Source organism: Amblyomma americanum, chromosome 2 (assembly GCF_052857255.1).
Source record: "Amblyomma americanum isolate KBUSLIRL-KWMA chromosome 2, ASM5285725v1, whole genome shotgun sequence".
In the NCBI taxonomy this organism is placed as follows: domain Eukaryota; kingdom Metazoa; phylum Arthropoda; class Arachnida; order Ixodida; family Ixodidae; genus Amblyomma; species Amblyomma americanum.
In genome coordinates, this window is record NC_135498.1 from 35533571 (window position 1) to 35553257 (window position 19687).

General features: G+C 46.8%; 2 protein-coding genes across 8 annotated transcripts in view; one reads left to right on the top strand and one right to left on the bottom strand.

The window, feature by feature from the left end:
• LOC144120988 (rho guanine nucleotide exchange factor 10-like protein) overlaps window positions 1-14507 on the top strand; it is a 51050-nt gene extending 36543 nt beyond the window's left edge. For all 7 annotated transcript variants that reach the window (XM_077653851.1, XM_077653852.1, XM_077653856.1 and 4 more), the window contains 5 exons: window positions 156-330; window positions 1694-1947; window positions 2440-2659; window positions 4527-4821; window positions 10117-14507. In XM_077653851.1, the coding sequence (XP_077509977.1) occupies window positions 156-330; window positions 1694-1947; window positions 2440-2659; window positions 4527-4821; window positions 10117-10576 (1404 nt within the window). In that variant the 3' untranslated portion in view covers window positions 10577-14507. The remainder of the gene's footprint in view (window positions 1-155; window positions 331-1693; window positions 1948-2439; window positions 2660-4526; window positions 4822-10116) is intronic.
• Window positions 14508-16997: 2490 nt separating this feature from the next.
• Window positions 16998-17732, bottom strand: ND-B17 (NADH dehydrogenase (ubiquinone) B17 subunit). Its single transcript, XM_077653861.1, has one exon. The coding sequence runs from the start codon at window positions 17588-17590 to the stop codon at window positions 17066-17068; it is 525 nt and encodes a 174-aa protein (XP_077509987.1). The 5' UTR covers window positions 17591-17732; the 3' UTR covers window positions 16998-17065.
• Window positions 17733-19687: the final 1955 nt, after the last annotated feature.

Below are 19687 nucleotides of genomic sequence, written 5' to 3' on the forward strand. Positions count from 1 at the left end.
CGTGCATGGCGATTTGACCTGCTTGATGCGTGATGTGACTTTATTGATTTGCATGATGATAACATCATTGTTTAGGGCAGCAAAATTGACTGAAGCAAATTCGTAGACGTGGGTGCAGCTGTGACCTTGTGGCTGACAAGTGCTTCGTCTTGCAGAGGACGCATACATTGGACCAAGAGGAAGGCGGTCAAGCCTACCTCATGGCTCACTCGGGCACGGGACTTTGGATCGCACTCAAGAACTCCTCACGCATCAGCCTGTATCACACGGAGACGTTCCAGCATCTGCAAGATGTCGATGTCGCTGAAGGTGTTAATCGTTTCCTTTCAGGTGAGTGGCCTGTGTAGCACTTGTGTTCGTAATTCTGTAAGCCAGCTAAAGCAACAGTCCTCGATAGTGTTGAGACATGGAGGAACCCAGTGGTTCTATTGCACTGAGAAAATTATTTACATGTTTCTTTTGGATTGTGGCTAAATTTGAAGGTTGTTCAGAAATGTGGCTAACTTTTTTTTTTTTTAATGGCTTGAGAGGAGAGACCATTCCTTCCTGCCAGTATTTTTATGCCACCTGCATCTTTGAACACATGTGCCACGCAACCTATGGCAAAAAATGCACTCTAGAGACCAAGTGAGACAGCATAGGGACTGGGCAAGCGCTCAGCTTGACAAATGTAATGTGCATGCATGCCTGCCATGGGCACAAAAAGCTCACAAAATGCGAGATTTACAAATGCCCAGGCAGCTGGTCATCCCGACCAAGCACCCTGGAATTCAGTGATTCAGTGTGCCCTTGCACTTCAAGGGTGCACTGCATGTAGTACGCCCTTCAATTTCTGGATGCCTGCTCGGGATGCGGAGGAGTTTGCACTGTTTGCCAATCCAGCTCTGGCCTCCTGCAGCAGCAGTGTGTAGTTAGTTTACTTGGTGCAGACTCAAGAACATGATGAAAAAACAGCATGTTGACATGGAGCACAAGAAAGTTTTGTATTGCATTGCCTCCCGCTATTTCTCATATCAGCACACTGTTTTCTCAAGTGTTCTAGCAAACCCTTGGTGGCCATAATGTAGGTAGGTGTGTGCTTTCCTCGAACATGATGCACATAGTGAATCCCAATTGCAGCGGCCACGTTTCAGTGGAGGATTCTCCTCTACGTCTAAAAGATGCCCGTGCAAATACTCGGTGCAGATAGGTAGCTGTCTCGCTAGGAAGCAACTTACTTTATTTTTTTTTTGATAAATGGAGAGTTATGTTAGTACAGCTGAGCCTCATTAATTTGAAGCCCATGTGACCGCATAAAATATTGGAATTGACTGGGATTCCAAATTACCCCAAGTCAATGCAAAACAAAGAGGGCTACTTGAAATGTTTTCTTCCGCTTGCAGCTGTGGTCAACGTTTAACAATTATAAAGTGTAGGTTTAAATTAAAGGCAATCCACTGTATATTTGTGTACATCTGAAAGCGGATTTCTGTCCCTAATTTTGACAGCATTTCTGGGCACCATACTTCTAGCTTGCATGTGATGTTGGCTTTTGTTGAGTTGAGAGTCAGCGCTTGTCCTGGTGTTTTCTACCCTTGAAGTCCCCGTCTTCCGCGCTGTAATTTTTCGAATATGTATCACCAACTTGCCCGCCTTGCTATCGTTTTGTTGGTCCCCACTTACCTTTCCGCATGCTGCCACAATGTGCACACAGCCAAGCAAGGCAGCGTGCGACCAGCAGTGACGGTGACCTCCCTGGTGGCCGGCCCGGGCCTGCTGTGGGTTGGCACGAGTGCCGGGGTGGTTCTGACCCTGCCACTGCCGCGCCTCGAGGGTGTGCCCATTCTGGGTGGCCGCACCTACCTGGCGCATCATGGCCACCGGGGGCCAGTCACCTTCCTACTGTGCCTCCAGCCTCGGGTGCACCCATCACGTCGCTCGTCCAGCAGAGCCCATCAGCACAACAGGGTCAGTGGACACTTCCTGGCCTTTTCTTGACCAGCATGTCTGTCGCTGGTGCTAGTGACTGTTTCACCTGCTGCTGCACTGGTCTTTACAGCGTCTGCTTTTATAGGTGACGCTGATGCAAAATTTCATGCTGGGCTTGTTGGTTCATACTGGCATAAAGGTTTGCATTGTCTGGCAGTACGGGACAGCACAGAGCTCGACAACAGGACAACGCTAACTTTCAGCTAAAAGTTTATTTCAGAAAACCACTCAAAATGTATGTCCCTTTATCCCCAGCAAACACATATTTTGTACGCTGCCCTGTTGTATTGCTCCACGTTGTCCCATACTGCTGAAAAAGACCCTTCTCGGTCTGTTTTGGTCATTGAAAGTAGAGATGGTGCTCACAGAGACGCACTATTCTGCCATGGCAAATTTATGTTAACCTTTGCATTTATTTCATGGTGTGCTGGCATTGCGACTGTACACTGACACCAGCTGATGCACTCGCAGGGCTCAGTTGCACCCGAGGAGGCAGGCACGGAGCAGTTACCAGAGGAAGGTGAAGAGGAAGAAGAGGAGCTGGCCAAAGTGGTGAAGGACGGGGAAGGGGGAGGAGAGGCTGCATCCGAGGAGGCGGAGCTGGATGCAGCCAGCACCAGTGGCGTGCCGAAGCAGAAATCGGACTCTGTGCTGCCCTCAACGCCGGCCAGTCACAAGCTGGGGACAAGGGGTGAGCAGTATTCTCTGTGCACACCACTGCCTTGATCCGAGCTTGCTGTTGCGACACCTGTGCACATGGGTGAGAGGCGAGGCTTGATTTCATTCTCTAGGGGGTGCAGCACCGCAACTTTAAGCACTACCGTAAATCCGGTGGTATAGGGGAGGCATTTCCTGAGAAGGGTGAATAAATCTGTGCATTATTGAAGGGACACGGTGAATGCATGCGGCACTTTTTGGACTGGCAACACTTATACTGGGGGCCACTTGTTTGAACATCTGTGTGTGCGCTGCTTCAAAGCAACGGATTTAAAACAACATAAATTGACTGCACACTCAGCCATTCATGCATTGTCCGAGCGTTTTGTCATTTCTGATCTGATAATTTTGCAATTGGAAGCAGTGCATGCAGTGGACTTTTTGCGCGTGCAAGACGGCAGTTTGAATTTTCTTTGCTGTACTCAACTTTTTCTATTTTATGTGTGCTAAAATTAATAAAAAAATAGAGCATGCAATTAGTACATAGAAGTCAGCTGAGTTTGTCATCTAGGTTTCTTGGTCCTGTCTTCTACTGGCATCCAAGAAATTTCTGTCATCAGGACCAGGTACTTTAGTAAACGTGCATCTCTCTTCCTCAGTGAAAATTATATCTTGCATGGGTGAACCCGTGCACATATTTTTTCAAGGATCAGTTGCATAGTGCACTTGCATCTGCAAAATGATACTATGGGCACAGGAGAGGCCTGAATGTCTCCCTAGCAAGCACAGTATCGAAGACACATTTATCTTCGGTAATATCTTTCGATAAATTTGATGTCTCGGTATTGGGTATCGCTTGCCATGAAAGTATCAGAGTATCAATAACGAAAATGCATTTTTAGTGAATCATGTATTTCAACGATACTCGGTACTGAAACAAAAAAGTGTTCCACAAATTTTGAGGCTGCTATGGTCAGTAGTTTTTCTTCCTACGTTTGTTGTTTGGCAGATAGGCGACATATATGGTTCGCTTTCTGCACTCTTGCTGACAGAAGGGACGGGCTGACCGGTAAGGTAGAAACAGCACCCCTTCACACCTATTACATGATAGCGTATACAGCTCGTTCGGTCGAGACGCCGCGGTGGCTGAGCGGTTATGGCGCTCAGCTGCCGGCCCGAAAGACGCGATCGTTCTGCCAAGTTTAGCAGCCATGTGAGATTTCATTACAGCACAAATTGATTTCAAGGTTTGTAGTTTCTGTGGCTTCAGTTCAGATGATTTCTACGGGCAACACTGAATTTTCAACATCACAGACATTCCCTGCATGTTTATGCCCGCCCCTCGCTTCACAAAATTTTGAGGCTTCTATTAGGTCGTCTTAGGCATTTTATAAGAACTCAATATTTTGAGTCACTGCTTCAGCCATTCAGCATGCGCATGAATGTTTTTACTCGTAATTTTTGTGACGTTTTCTCTCTGTCACAGGAAGCATTGGCCCTGGCCACGGACTTAGTTTCAGTTTGCTGTTTCCATTGTTCTAAAAAGGTTCCACTCAGTGTTTTGAAACATGGTTTGTTGTGGCAGAGAGAGGGGGCTCTTAAAGAATGTGATGCGACGGAAACTACTATCAACACATTATGTTACAAAATAAACAAGAGTTAGCCCTTTAATCTGCAGGACAAAAGGGCACGGTATAGTTTGGAAACCCATCACCTGTTTGTTACTGGCTAAAAGAAGGAGCATTCGCACGGCTCATGTTCTTTAAAAGGAATGGTTGGGGGTGTGAGGCGAAAGGTGGGGTATAGTTATGCACATTATGGGGGAGGATCTGTCTTTATCTACCATATTGTGCTGCTATGGCATTGGGACATGCTGATAAATTCCCCTTTTGCATTCACAGCCCTGCGCCGCACGGCTACGGAGAATGTGCACATGTCGGGCGCCAAGACGCTCCCACGCGGCCTGTCTCTCTGTGCACGGGGCAGTGCTGGCAGCAGTGGCCTGACCCTGAGCAGCGCGGGTGGCGTCAGCACTGACAGTGGCAACGACAGCGGCAGCAGCCCAGAGGCGAGCCGCAGTGAGGTGTACGGCCTGTACGCCGACCTCATGAACGTGCAGGACTATGAGAGCCACGAGCAGCTCAACCGCAGTGACCCCGAGCTCATGCACTTCCACTTTGCCACCCTGGGGCGCAGGTGAGAGAGGAGTGGCATGTTTGGAAACCACACCAGAGATGATTTCATGCATTGTTCACTGACTTCCATAACTGAGTTCAGAGCCTAGAGCCTGTGCTGATGGCTTCTGATGTGAATTCAGGCGTGTTCTCTGTCACCTCTTTTCTTTTCTTTTTTTCTCTCTTGTATACTAGACTGAATACTTGCTGTATCCGTTTGTTAATGTGGTCCAAAAAGAGATTTTCATAACGAGGTCTATACAAGGATCATCAGCTGCTGAAAATGTCTTGCGGAGACTGGTGTTGCTGCAGTTCGCTGTGGTCTATACCTTGCCTTGTACCATAGGCAGCTTTTATATCATCAATCAGCAATTTATCTCTGCTTCATTGATTGCAGTGATTGTTCCAACAAGTATCACTGCAGAGACGCCATGAGGCACAGGGGTTTGGCAGTGTAAAAATAGCAGGAAATGGCTGGGCCTGCATATAGGGCTTGAGCAACTCAGTGTTATGTGATTTGAGCAAGCAAGGGTCTTGTCTTGTGGTCTTCACTAAGGTGCCTACTCTATAATTTATAAAAAGGTGCTTTAGGGTAATATTCAAATACAGCAAAATCTATTAATGCGAACTTCAAGGAACAGGAAGAAATGTTTGAATTATTCGAAAGTTCAGGAACTGTTTGCATCATGGTAAATTTATTTGGTGGACTGGGGATTGGTTGCCCGATTTTGAAATGTGAACAGCGCAGTGCAGCTCCACTGCTACCTCATCACACCCATCATGAGTGGCACTGTTGTTGGAAGTCTCCACTGCACAGAGAGCGAACGACCCGTGATGAAGGCGCAGTTTTGGTACACGAGAAGAACGGAACCACATGGATGGAAGCAAAGGAAATGGCTCAACGGTATCGGTGAGATATAAAAAAAAGAGGGAAAGAAAATTGGAGGAGACACTTAAGCTCCGCCTGAAGGATATTACGCGATAGCGTTAATGAGTTAATGCCCATATATGCGGAATTGGTTATTCTCAACTCTTCAGTCGGATGTCCTTGGGAATCATACCACTCCTTCCGCAATGATGCAGGAGTTAAAGGGGCTCTGAAACAGCTTCTGAGGAGACACTCAATCACTGCATTGTGTTGTCACGAACACCTGAGCCAGGCAGTACACTTCTACACGCAGCAGAGAACCCACAATCACGCGCGAAACTTGGCGAGCCTTTCCCGGCGAGTTTTTCATGCTCACACCCTCCTGCGTCGCGTGCACCTGCGTGGACAAGTTGAGAGATGGCTATTGGTTAGATTCTTTCAGACATCACGCAGCTACCAAGGCCGCGGCCAATAAGCCTTGTAGCTCCGGCGGGTCAGGAAGCTCCGCGACCAGGAATGGGCCCGGCGAAGGAGTGCCGACCTTCAGCGTGCAAAAAATGACGAGGAGAGGGAAAGGCGCGAACATGCTGAAATTCAAATTTTGACTACAGATAACTCAGCTTCAACAAAACGCATTAAACAAGTACTTGCTGGACAATATTCGTGAAGCAGCATACTTTAGCATCCCAGGCATACCGCAACGTTATTAGAACCCCTTTCAAAGCCCCTTCAAGGAATGCACCACTGCCCTGCGATGGCAGGTGCTGCCAACAGTTTCTTGTGCGACCCAAGCTGCCATTCCCGAGCAGTCTGTCGCGACCAACCATTAATTCAACTGCCAGCTGCTCACAATTCGATGGGTAGCTAGTGAAGACCTCACAAGGTCACGTGACCTAGCTTGCCCTCCTAGGTTGCTTTTCTGGGGGTGGCTGCCTGAGCCACCCTACGCCACCCTTTTTATCGTTCACAACATCGACACTGGATTTTCTGCACAACAGGGCATTTAACGCTATCGCGTTAAACCACCAGCGACGCTCCAGTAAGTGTCTGAAACAGTGTTAGCTGGGTTAGGTTCGCTGGCTGGCTGATGCTGGCTGGTTGAGCTGCCATCGTTGCGGGCTGGTGCGAAGCTCATAAAAGCGAAACCGAAACTAAGTAGTCGGGATGTTCTTGGGGGTGGGGTCGTCCATTCATTATCAACGCTGCTGTCAGAGGTGTGCAAGCATGAAATTCAGGTTTTGAGTAGGGCTTTTGCCTCACGGCAAGAGATCATCAACATAGCTAAAAGAATTGTGTCGTGCACATAGTTTTACCCGTGTGGTACGTGCTGCTGGGAGTACAGTAACTGCCTGTGACACTCAGTACAACCTCGGACACGTCGTCCTACACATCGGATTTCTGGAACCGCGAACCATGGTGCCTCAGTGCTGCCTCAGAACAAAACTTTATGCTGTGCAAAAGCGAGAATGGGGTGGAAACATGCTACCTCTTTTGAACCAACTTTGTGGTTAATCATATATTGTCGCCTATAAATCGATCCCAACCTCAGCCGCTGCGGTGGCTCAGTGGCTGTGGTGCTCGGCTGCTGACCCGAAAGACGCGGGTTCGATCCCGGCTGCGGCGGTCGAATTTCGATGGAGGCGAAATTCTAGATGCCCGTGTACTGTGCGATATCAGTGCACGTTGAAGAACCCCAGGTGGTCGAAATTTCCGGAGCCCTTCACTACGTCGTCCCTCATAGCCTGAGTTGCTTTGGGTCGTTAAACCCCCATAAAACCAAAAAACCAAAGCCGCTCCCAACCTCGTAGCCCTTGCAAGTCAAAAAAAAGTTTATTCCAAATATAACTGACACATTCCGTGGACAAGGCTACAAGGGCAAGGCTATTTTTTGTCCTAGCAACAGAGGCCACCTGTCGTCCTCATGCCTGCCATTATGCACACATCAGAGGTGCATGCGTTACAATGCACCATGAAATATGTGGGATTTTTATATTATTGCTTGCCTTGCTGGTGACGCCTCGACTGCTCCCCCTTTGGGAGTCCCATGTGAAATTCTGCAAGTGGGTTTTCCTGCATACCAAAGTGAGGTGGCGGGGCTTGTTCTAGAAGAGTTGTGATGGCAACAGGACGAGTGTTATGGGAGTGGGCATTAAATATGTAACACATTATGAAAGGGTCAAACAGAAAAAAAACGAGCATTCATGTTGCGATTGTTCAAAACAGGTGGTTGGCTGCCTTTTCTTTTATCACGTGTGATGTCGGAAAGCGCACTTCTGGAATTTCATGTGAAGTCAGAGTTTGTACTCCGCAACAACCATTTTTGGCAATGGGGCGGAAGCTACAGAGCCGAAACATGCCTTCTCTTCCTATGCATTGGAATATATTCCCCTCTTGCAGTTAGTTTACTCTTAAAACATAGTGTATGGTAAATATGTGTTACCTTTAAATGTTGGAAAGTAAAGAAAAAGCACTTTTCTTGATTCCAATGAATTTCCTAGACGTATCATTTTGCAAGAAGGTTTCATAAGTGGCATCAGCTACACTAGTGGTAGAGTGAAGTTACTGCACAGAGAGAAGCGCGCCAGCCCCCTGTAGCCTTCCTTTCGTTGCCAAGAAATGCTGTCGCCGAGTGTAGCAGCATAAGCGTGACCAGTCCACACAGCGAACGACAGAGGATTGCACGACGCCTTTTTTTGCCTGCCTTCCTGCTTTTTTAAATGCAATTTTAAAGCGAAAAGCTCTGCTTCACCCATGCTGAGCCTGAAGGTCATCTGGCTGTTGGATTTGGCCTCTAACAGGAGGCGCACCGTGCCGCATTTGCAAAATGGCGTGTGCCAGGTGCCTCGATCTTCTTCTTCATCGACACTATAGCTGCGTGCTTGGCAGTCACATCTGGCGCTGTGCCGACCGCAGCTCTGGACGCTTGTGGCACATGATGCATCACGTGATTTGCTCTCGCTGAAGTCATGAAAAAATAAATGTTGAACCAAAGCTAAATAGTGTCAACCATGCTTAACAGAGCTCTCGTTCTGTATATCCTGGCTCAGGTTAGTTGAGCAACAGCCACTTTTTTTGGATAATTTACCCAGATACATATTGTGGTTTTGCCATGGTTAGATTTATGAAGGCCTGTGGTGTATTCAGTCACTGCTGAAAATTCGGCAATTCTCGAATCTTTGGAAATTCTCGATTGTTCATTTTTTTTTAGTTGATTATGAACCAAATAGCAAACATTTTCGATTCGTATTCGAAATTTTGAGTATTCCACTCATAGATTTTCCTTCTTGCTGTGTTCTGTTCACTGCTGTAGAGGTGTTCATGAATGCAGCAGAGTCTCTGTGGTGTGATCACAGTTGATACAAATTTTGGCTTCGTGCCGGTTTGTAAAGTCCCTCAGCTGTAAGTGCATTGTGTACAATGCACACAATTTCGGACGTTCCGAACACTCTCCTGTGCCGCTGCTATAGACAATACGACTGCGCAACATGTGAACTCACTTGGGAGCACAAAACGCTGCGTACACATTGCCAGTGTTGCTATCACCAGTCTCCTACAGTGCAGCGCTGAGCAGTGGTGTGCAACTGTAAATAAATATCATCGGCTGTTAGATTTCTGTTAATTCATTTCTTATGCTCCGGCATGTGGATTTTGGCCTTTTTTGAAGATACGAATTTCACGCAATAGGAATATTCTTGGCAATGCATTGAGGTTCATATCATCGAGATGCGACTGTAGTAACAAAGAAAGGAAAGGAAAGCAGTAAAACACCAGAAGAAGGCCATACTACTAACATTATACCATAAAAAAATTCATTGGAGGCACTTAGATGTCTCTTAGCTGTGGGAAGGCGAAAGCCGTTTACAGCGGTGGCTGAGTGGTTACGGCGCTTGGCTGCTGGCCTGAAAGACGCGGGTTCGATCCCGGCCGCGGCGGTCGAATTTCGATGGAGGCGAAGTTCTTGAGGCCCGTGTACAGTGCGATGTCAGTGCACGTTAAAGAACCCCAGGTGGTCGAAATTTCCGGAGCCCTTCACTACGGCGTCTCTCATAGCCTGAGTCGCTTTGGGACGTTAAACCCCCATAAACCAGTAAACCAAAAGAAAGCAGTCTACGACTCAATGCACTGATTTGAATTTGCCACGCTTGAATTCATTTCTCGACAGAGGAGAAGAGCAGCTGGCACGAGCGTGGCAAGAGGAAGCGGTGACATCACGCTGCGCATGCGCAGCACGGCAGCAGTTGTTGCTTGATCTTAAGGCCACGTGACCTTAAGATCACGTGACCTAGGTGGCGATGTAACGGACGGACGGTCACCACGAGTATAAGCCATTAAAGGCTATCGCCTTAATAATTCCGCAGAACCTTGTGGCATTCAGTTTGCAAATTTTCAGCCCTTCCAACGGGAACACTGGCGGCAACATGGAAACATGCTAGTTTTCTTCCATCGCAGATCACACCGTCCTGGACGGCCCCGCTCTTGGGACCTCTCAACCATGGAGGTGTCAGGAGACTCGGACTCGTCCGCAGCCACCTGCGACCCACACAATGCCAACGCTGCGACTCAGGCTCCGGCAGCAACCTGCACCGCTGTGATCCAAGCGGCGGCTGGCACCTCATCATCTTCGTCAGACGCAGGGCCCAAGTCGTCATTCGCATCTTCACCATCTCCATCACTATCGTCAGTGGAGGGACCAGCTTATGGCACCATGCGGCAGCCGCGGCGGGGCCCTCCCACTTCATCGCGGGGGACACACCATGCAGGTGGCGCAGACGGCGGTCCACAGAGCAAAACCCTGCTCACCCTGACGGGTGGCTGCGGCTATGTGAACTGGCGCAGGGCGGCTGGCGATCACCTGGCTACCTCACCCAGTGGCGATGCCCTAGTGCTCATCTGGGAGATGAAGGTCTGAGGCGGTGGCCTCTTTGGTCTTTCTCTCCCTCGGTGGCTCTCTCTTGCGATGCGTGCAGGCGAGAAACCATAGGCTTTTTCCTCGTGTGGGGTGCAGCCAGCTTCTTCTCCGGCAACTTGTGTGCGAGCCTTATCTGTAGGATGCTCCTCAGCTGTGAAGATTGTCGTGTGCATGTGTGTATGTTTAGTGAGTTGGAATTGGGGACGGGGGGGTATACCAGAGACTATGCTAGGAGAACAGTTCGCTATCCGGCACATCGTCGCACAGCTTTAAAAGCTGGTCATTGATGCTAGTTTTGGGCCAAGACTGTCGTTAACAGTAGTGTTGTCTAGCTGATCATCCCTGTAGGGGTACCACGTTGCTTGGCTGTAGTGGAGCGATAGTCTCTGCAGCTTATCAACAGTTTGGAATGGGGTTTTTCATGTGTTGCATGACAAAGCCTTTGTGTGGTCACTGCTGAGCTGATGAGGTGATGGGCACTGCCAAGTGTGCCATAGGCAACGGAGACATGCAGCTAGCAGCTCTGCTAGCATGGGTGCTAGCTTTAGAGATATACAATCGTGGCAGATTGTACACTCGTAACTAACTCCACATTTGCAGTGACACTGGTTGGGTCGAGCTGAGCTTTCCTTTCAAGAAAGCTTCATTGAACCAGCACGCACAATAATTTGTTTGCCATCTAGTAAGTCTAACAGTGCTGAGGCACTGTTCACCTCCAAGCCGTGTGTCATGCACTCCTATTCCATCCTTGAAGAGATTTCAGTGAGCTGCTAGATCTGGGTAAGTGACACAAACCCACTGGCAGTGGGTCCCATACAACGTTGGCAAGAGAGTTTGGTACTGATGAGTTTGTGCAATGACCTAATAACCTGATTGAAATCTAGCATCATCTGTTCCCACAGGGTTTTTTAATGGGCCCCATCTTACCGTTGAAGGAAGTGTTTAGTGAGCTCCAACCTTCTTGGCAGGGTGAAGCTGCATTTTTTAATCTTTTTTTTTTTCTGCACTGTGCTGTTAACGTCTTCAGCATAGTATAAGTGTGAAGCACTAGGCAGCGGTCAAGCAGCACTAAAAGCTTCACATTTTACAGTATATTATCGAGCCTGTATTTCGGTCGTACGTTGTCCACTGTCCTTGTGTGCGCAGCCAAACTTGCATTCTGGTGATAAACTCTCCAGCTTTCATGGGAGCAAAGGCCTTTGTTCACATTTGCATGGTGAGCATTGAGAGGCACTGCTAACAAAAATATGAAGATAACCTCTTGGAATGTACATGTATACATCTTGCAGCATGTGGTCTTTTTTCTGTGCTGCCCCTTTCACCAGTTTTGCACATATCTTGTGGTGGCCAAATCTTGTTTCTGACTCCCCGTGGCTCTCTCTCGTTAACTGTATCTTCGCTTGCTTTTTGTCGTCCTTGACAGGAAGCACAGGCTCTGTCGAAGAAGACTTTTGGGGTGAAAGCTTTCGTTTTCTTCAGTGTCTTCGCAACTATGATCAGAGCAGCTTTTTTGTGGTCTTGTTCTCGTTTTCAAAGAACGTTTGGTTCATGTGGATGGTTGAGTCTGTAAATATTATTCAAGATTTTTTTGCAGGCAGAGATACATTTTATAAAGAGGCACACCTGTCATGCTGTTTTACGCACTTGTCTTTATAGCTGCTTGCTAGTAGGGAACAATCGGTGAATTTTCTGTTTCTGCAGCTGCTGTTAGACTGGGACTGTGGCGTGGAGGCATTGCCCAAGTTGTATGTAGAAGTGGGGAACTACTAGGTTGTATGGAACTTGCACGTTTTATCTTTTCTGTCGTGGTTTGACGTAATCAGTTTACAAGGTTACGTTATTCTTTTTGGTTTTTCTAGCCGAGGCTCGCAGCTTTCTGAGAAGAATGCAACCAGGATACATTCTTGGATAGTTTTGGGCTATGAACCATATGCCATTCATTAAGAAGTGAAATGATCAGAGTTTTGTAGTCATGAGACGGGTATTGTCCTGAACTAAAAACCTTCAGAACTTCAAAAAACGCCAAAGGAAAAAAAACAAAAGGGCTGGGAGTTAGCAATCTTCGTAATGCTCTGTGCTTCTCTGAGAAGCAAAGCTAGTACCAAAAATAGCCGCAGGCTTGTGCAGAAGAGTGCCATCTGTGATTATAATCATTGGCAGCTGTGCGTCTCTCACAAAAATCTTGTTTTTTTAATGGAACTTGTTTCATCACCCAACCTGAGCGTTTGTTCCCGTGACTAACATTTCATTTTTGCCTTTTTTTTTTTGAGCCAGGCTATTGCTGCTTTCAGTGAGCCTTCTGTGCAAGAATAGCAGTGTTCATGGATTCACAGCCCTCATGCAGTTCACTCTTTTCCTCCACAAATTTGTGCTCCTGTCACAGTAGAAAATTGTCATTTGAATCGAATGACACTGGCTTGTAATATCATTAATTGGCTGCTGCAAGCGATTATTTAAAAACACATTTGGTCCAAATAATATTCACGATTGAGTGAGTTTAGCGAACTCACTTGCATTCACTTTTGAAATGAACGCTTATTCTCTGTACTCTGTCAGGGATGAAAATAAACGTCGTCCAGATTTAATCTCACGCACATCAAAGAAAAAAGTTCTTTCTTAGGTCTTTTCTTCGTACTTCATTCGTAGTATTATATTATCCATCGTCAAAGGACATTATTTTGTACCGCGTAGCACCACGGAAAGATGGCAAATGACATTCTATGTACACAGTCTCATTCGCTTCAGATTACTTAAAATTCTCCCGTGTGACAGGAGTATTACAATGCTTGTTCGAAGTTTTAAATCCTCCATTATTCAGCTGAAGGCCCCCAATCATTATCCGGCTTTCTTCTGGTGGACACCCTGTGTGAAACTGATGTGTGTTTACATTTACTGCCACTCACGCAGGTATTACTGCATTGTGTGCTGGCTTTTTGTAACTTTTTCTGTTTGGAATCATTAGCAGTGTAGTAGCATGCAAACACAATGAGCAGCTTGTGTCTTTGCTTCGCACATCTTATCCGCCTTTCCATTGCTTCCTTAGCTGTGTCAAAATATGCTTTTTGGAAGCTTAAAAACAGGTGGAGAAAGACTGCTGTTTGCGAGCATGTAATCACAGTAGTTAAGCATTCACCTTGCCGACACGCAGCAAGCAGTTCTTGGAAAGGTGCATATGTGTGAACTGCTTTTGCCACAGGCCTTGACGTTACTGTTTGTATGGTTCCTTAGCGAGGCTGCAGTAGAAAAAGTTATCTCGTGAGAAAGCTTTACGTTGTTTCTGTATAAGCAGCAGGACTTTGTGTACTTTTAGTTATTTGTTTTGGGCATGATGCCAAGCGACTATTTTCTGCACGTTCCGTGGTGTGGACATGGGTGCACACAAGATGTGGAAAACGGGTCTTTTTCTCGAAAGGCAGGCACTAATCTGTTTCTCTTGCATGTTGCTTTGGCTTGAATCCTTTGGCGTAGCTCTGCCTCTGTGTTCCTTAGTTATTTGTCTACACATTTGTACTTTGTTCCTGAAATAGCCAAAGTCTATGCCAGCCACTATTTTTGTGTGTCAAGGAAGCATGTGTATCTGCATGTTAGCTCCGTTTTTTGGCAAGCTTTCCACTCAAAACAAACTGTGTTTTGGAAGCTTGCTTGGCTTATACAGTATATATACTTTCATCAGAAAGCTTTTCTTTGTTTCTAATACAAGAGCAAAGCACTCTAGCATGCACATTTTCTGTGGGCTTTGTGGAACTGCCACCAAAGCTTGACGAGGCTGACCTATGCCTGAAAGCTGATGGGGGTGAGTTGCTTTTTTTGCTAGTCATTTTTGCTTTTAATTGCACGCTGAGCTAATTTTTTTTTTCCCCTTCTAATTTGTGCAGTGGCTTTGCATAGTTTGAAAGCTTTACAATGACCAAACTGGGCTTGGTGCCATTTTGTGTAGGAAAAAACAAATGTTTCTGTGGCACAGTGCAAATGCCTGCCCCGTTTTGAACACTTCCATTTCATCTTCAGCACCTTCAGTTTGTGTGTCAGAAATGTATTTTATTTTTTATTGTAATGGTTTGCTAGGATGCACTGGGGGGGGAGGGGAAGGGGGATCACTATTTTTGGATGCCACCAAATGCTCTCCAGATGCTGCCCCACCTCATACTGCCAGTTTTTCCTTTTCCAACAACTCGGTGCTCAAGTTGGCCTTGCTGTATCGGCAAGCCACCGCAGGCTGTGTTTGCCGCCAGGAAGCAGTTTCAACGGTAATTTCGCGCTGGAAACTAGAAGCGTCGTGCGTAGCACTTCATACTCGCAAAGCTGAAGGCTGGTGCCGGCGGGAGCCAGAGCGTAGCAAAGATGCCAGTTTTAATCATTGCGCACATTTTTATCATCATGCCAACCATCATCGCTGGGAAGTTAGTGCTCGAAGTTGATGGCATGCGACTTTTTTTTTTTCTTTCCTTTTCTGGTGTCGTACAAGAGCCGAAAGCATTGACCTGCCTATGGCAGCGAAGTTTTTTTGAGTGATATACAGCAACTTGCGCTTGTGCCTCAAGTTTGTCAGTTTTAGTCTAGCAGTGTTCGCATAATTGCCATGTCCTAGAAGAACACAGATTATAAGCATAAATTCTTCACATTACTCACTCCTTCTCGCGAGCGTGCCTGTTTGATCGCCAGTATTACCTTGTCCGGAGATGTTTTAAGTGGTGTGCTTCTCATTATTATTTTGGCATTTTCTATGTGTGCCGTAGACATAATGAAACCTCGTAAAGCACAGTGAAACCTCCTTGTAGTTGGGTGCACAAAAAAACAACAGTCCTGTGCCACAAATGGGCACCTCTCGTGCCTGTCAGTATAGTGGCTCCAGCTGGAACCTTTATACTGCTATAACGAGGTTTCATTGTACTGAGAACCTTGTACGATGTCATAGGACACAGCCATCAAGAAAGTACCAGGCAATGAAAGAGTAAACACTTATATGCCTACGTGCGTGTGCGTGCGTGCACGCGTGCCGTATTTGCATAGCGCCGCAATGAATCTCTGTCTCTCTAGAACTGCAAGAATAGCCAGCAGAAGCGGCTGCGTGCCCACACTTGCGTTGCGGAACTGCGGTTAGCTGCTTCCTTTTCTTTTTTTATGAAGTATTTCGTACGGGATATATGATACCCTTTACAGCTGCAAAGTGTTTGGGTTTGCTTGTGAGTTGTGTGAAATGCCATTTGCAGCTTGCTCTGTGCCGCAACCGTCGCCACCATTTGTGGCGCATTTCTGTCCTGCTCCCGTTGTGGTGGTTTTGTGCATTATGTGCTGCATTTGCTGCTCTGCTTGCGAGATTCCTCGCCAACCTCCATTTTTACATTGTTCATGTACATCTTGTGTTTTTTTTTTCTGAGCGTAACGAAGCATTCTAGCGAAAAGGAAAAACTTGTTTGCGTGTAATTTAATGCCTCCTCTGTACATAAATATATACATATTATATATATAAATATTATATATATATTGCGTCCATGTGCGTGAGCATGTCATGTGTGTACTACACTGTGGAGAAACAAGCAAGAAACAATCTTTGTATACTCTCGACAAGCTCACATTAGCTTGATGATGCCCCCTTTTTTTTTCTTTAAGTTTTTGTTGCATGGTTATGCAGACCCACAACTGCAGCCTATTCCAAGTCAGTTCAAAACAAAGGCAGCATCTACTTTAGCTTCATGTGTATTATTTTCTTGAAGATAGGTATTAAAACATGTAACTGCCATGGGTTGTTTTACCATTGCTTTTATATGGAACCCGAAAAAGTCCCCTTTCATTTAGCTTGCAATGCCTGCACACCATGAATTGCACAGTTTTGCAACATTGTTTTACAAGCATTGCATGCAAGTGCTTATCTGACACTCATATGCAGAAAAACAAAATAGCCTGCCTTGTTCTTGTTTAGTTGGTTAGAAGAGCACATTTTTGCCCCACCACCTTTACTTTTAGAACAAATTTTTCTTTAGATAAAGTTTGTTTACTTCTGTAAGCATTACACTTCTACAATAAAGCAAATTTGTCTATACACAGCCTTGCATAGTCTTTCTTTTCATACATTCAAACTTGCCATGAAATCCTTGCATCAGATGCGACTTTTCTGGCTGTCACCACTCACCTGGCAATGTTACCAATAGGTTTTGAGTGCCTTGGTACTAATTATGACGCTAACAACGGCAAAGTGAAAGCACAGTACCCCCGTGCACTTTTTTTACGCGTCTGCTACAATTGCAAGGATGCACTGAATATCTGCCTTTTCCATCCCTCGATGTGCTATATTTGGGAAACTACCACTACACGAACGTTATGGTTACCTTCGTCGGATGCCGGTGTGAAGTCCCCACTCGACGGTGCGTAGTGTGGCTTGTTCTCCCTGAGCTGCCCTCAAAAGATAACGCAGAGAGAGATGTACACTCATCTAGCATTTATTCTAGTCATCTTTCTCCATAGCTTGACGCAGTGAGACTGAATAGGACGTTAGACGCGATCGCGCAGGACGTCCCTATCCTTGAAGCCGTAGTCTGCGTAATCCGAAGGCTTGGTCCTGTCGGACGGTTTGGGCCACTCGGGGTCTCCTGGGTACACGGCTGATCTCGACGTCCGCACCACCAGTCCGCTGTGGCGCTGCCAGGTGTGCTGGTTGTACTTGTAGTTGTACACCAGGACAAGGCCGCCGACGTACAGAAAAAAAACCTTGGGAATGAACCAACGCAAGGTGGGAGCCCAGAGCGGGCCCAGCACCGGCTCGAGTCGGCCGAAAAGAGCATCCATCGGGTACCGGTAGAATCGGCGGAACGGGTTCTTGAGGGCTCTTTCCAACTCGGGCACCTTGCGCGGCTCGTTGGGCGACAAATGCTGGTCTTGGAGCCATTTCTTTCGCCAGGCGCGGTCGGCGTCAGTGAACTCTCCGGACAGTCGGGCCCTTTCGTTTCCAAACCGTCCCTCAACGTTCATGGGCCGCACGCCGCCCGTATACGAGTGTGGCAGCTTGCTAGAATCCATGGCGGCGACCTCAACAATCGCAGCGCCTAATCGAAAGAGGGTACCTCAATTGCGTGGGTGTGTTTTGCAGTTAAAAGCGAAAAAAGACCAATTTCACCTTGCTCGTCCGTGAAAGTACTGAAAACAACGATGACCCCGAACCCTGCAAGAATCGTCGCACAGAGTATTTTAATAGTGCGCCAGTAAAGCGGCGCTAGTGAGGTTTTAAATTTAGAGTGTAGTACAACTTCGTACAGGTGATTTTCAGAGACCTCAAATTTTGAACTAGACAAAAATTTTGACCTCAGAATTGCACGAATGTTGCGTTATAAATTTTGTATATGACTTATGAACACGCAATCTTGATGGCGATCGCAATGCGGGCAAAAGCAGGCAAAAGGACAGAAGTAAAAACAGTCGAAAGGCGTAATCTTTGGATGAAAATGTTACTGTCATCTAAGCACGAGCCTTTATAACTCTTATATTTTTGTATATTCAGAAAGAAGAGTGGGAGAGCGGCAGCAGACCTTTCTCTTGCCACACGACATGCTGATAGTGTTCTATAATGCTGTCGCGCGTGATTTCAATGGCGCTTTGCGCCTTCTGCCGGCCCACTGTGGAGATGGGCGGACTACACCCCTCTCGCTCTCTCTCTCGCTTCGCTTTAGGTCTTACTACGTTACCATAACTACCATGATAACTACCATTCCTCTTTGTACCCATCAGCGTTTGTGGCAAAACAAATGCACCCTGAAAATTAGCCCGTTGTTTAAAATTTTCTTATTATGTACCTTAAAGATAAGCTAGTCACAAGAAGCAATTATAGGCAAAAAATGTTATGCATCTTGCTTCTTTTATTTGATGAAAAGAAGAAGCAATAACTCAACTGTTTAAGAACGTTGGCAATAACTGACAGTAATTTAAAATTAGTGCTGACAGTGTTGTGGCTGACATGCGGCACTGCAGCAATAGTTAGGCCGCAGCGTTCATTTGGTGATCAATATCTCGCGATCAATCATTAACTGCATGCCACCTCCCAGGATGGAAGGGAGGGCGCGCTGCCTATCCAGTGTGCGGGAACGCAATCAAAGCAGGGTTTTGCAGTTGGACACCAACGCCACGTACATGAAAGCGAGACTGAGGTTTCCACTGACCCATGGAGCTGGTTGTGCGCCTTTCCTTTCGTGAAAATGAACGGCCTTTGCAAAGTTGTCAACGCCAACGAACTCTATGACCGCCGCCGGCTCGTTTTGTTTGGTTTATGAGGAAGGGAAATGGCAGAGTAACTGTCTCACATATCTCGGTGGACACCAGAACCGCGTCGTAAAGGAATGGATGAAGGAGGGGGGAAGAAGAAAGAGAAAATTGAAAGTTGGATTTTGAGGAAAGGCGCGGCGCTGCGCAGCGGCGGTACACCTGTGGCTGGGTGCTACTAGTGGCGCATGCGCAGTAGTGACTATAGGGAGCGAGAGAGAAAGAAATATCCGCGGCGAGGCGCGCGTTGTGACGTCATGTGCCTCCTCGGAGTACCGCCACGGCGGAATCGCAAGTTCGTCACCAGTAAAGCTTTCGCTTTAAAACTCAATGGCACTCGCTGCGGCGACATGACGTAAATGCGTGAACGGTCGCCGTTACCAAATACGCTCACACACCACACACCGATTTCTTTTTAATTTCGTTTCACTTTTTGTTCTTGGCGTCTTCGTTCTGCTCCGGCGTTTTCCGCCCTTCCATGGATTCCACTGAAGCTTTCAGAGTAAGTTCCCCGAAGTTTCCTGGTCATTTATGCCAAATTTCGAAGCCAGGCGACGTCTTGTTGCAGCGCAAATTAATTTTAAACTTTTTCATTTCGTGCTGCAATGGACGATTAACAAACAACTGGACGCCCCACTCCAGTTGTGGTCAACATAATGCTGTTCGCGTGTGTTTTTATTGCTCCACCGTGAACTAATCACGCGCACAACCTGTACACATTTCTTTGTGTAAATAGTTTGTACTTATTACCTCTCCCCCTATCCTCTCTTCCCTGTCCCCTCACCTCTTTCATTTCATCTCTCCGGTCTGCCTGCTATCGTTTATTTCCGCTGTCCCAGCTCAGGTGCTTCAGTATCGATGGCA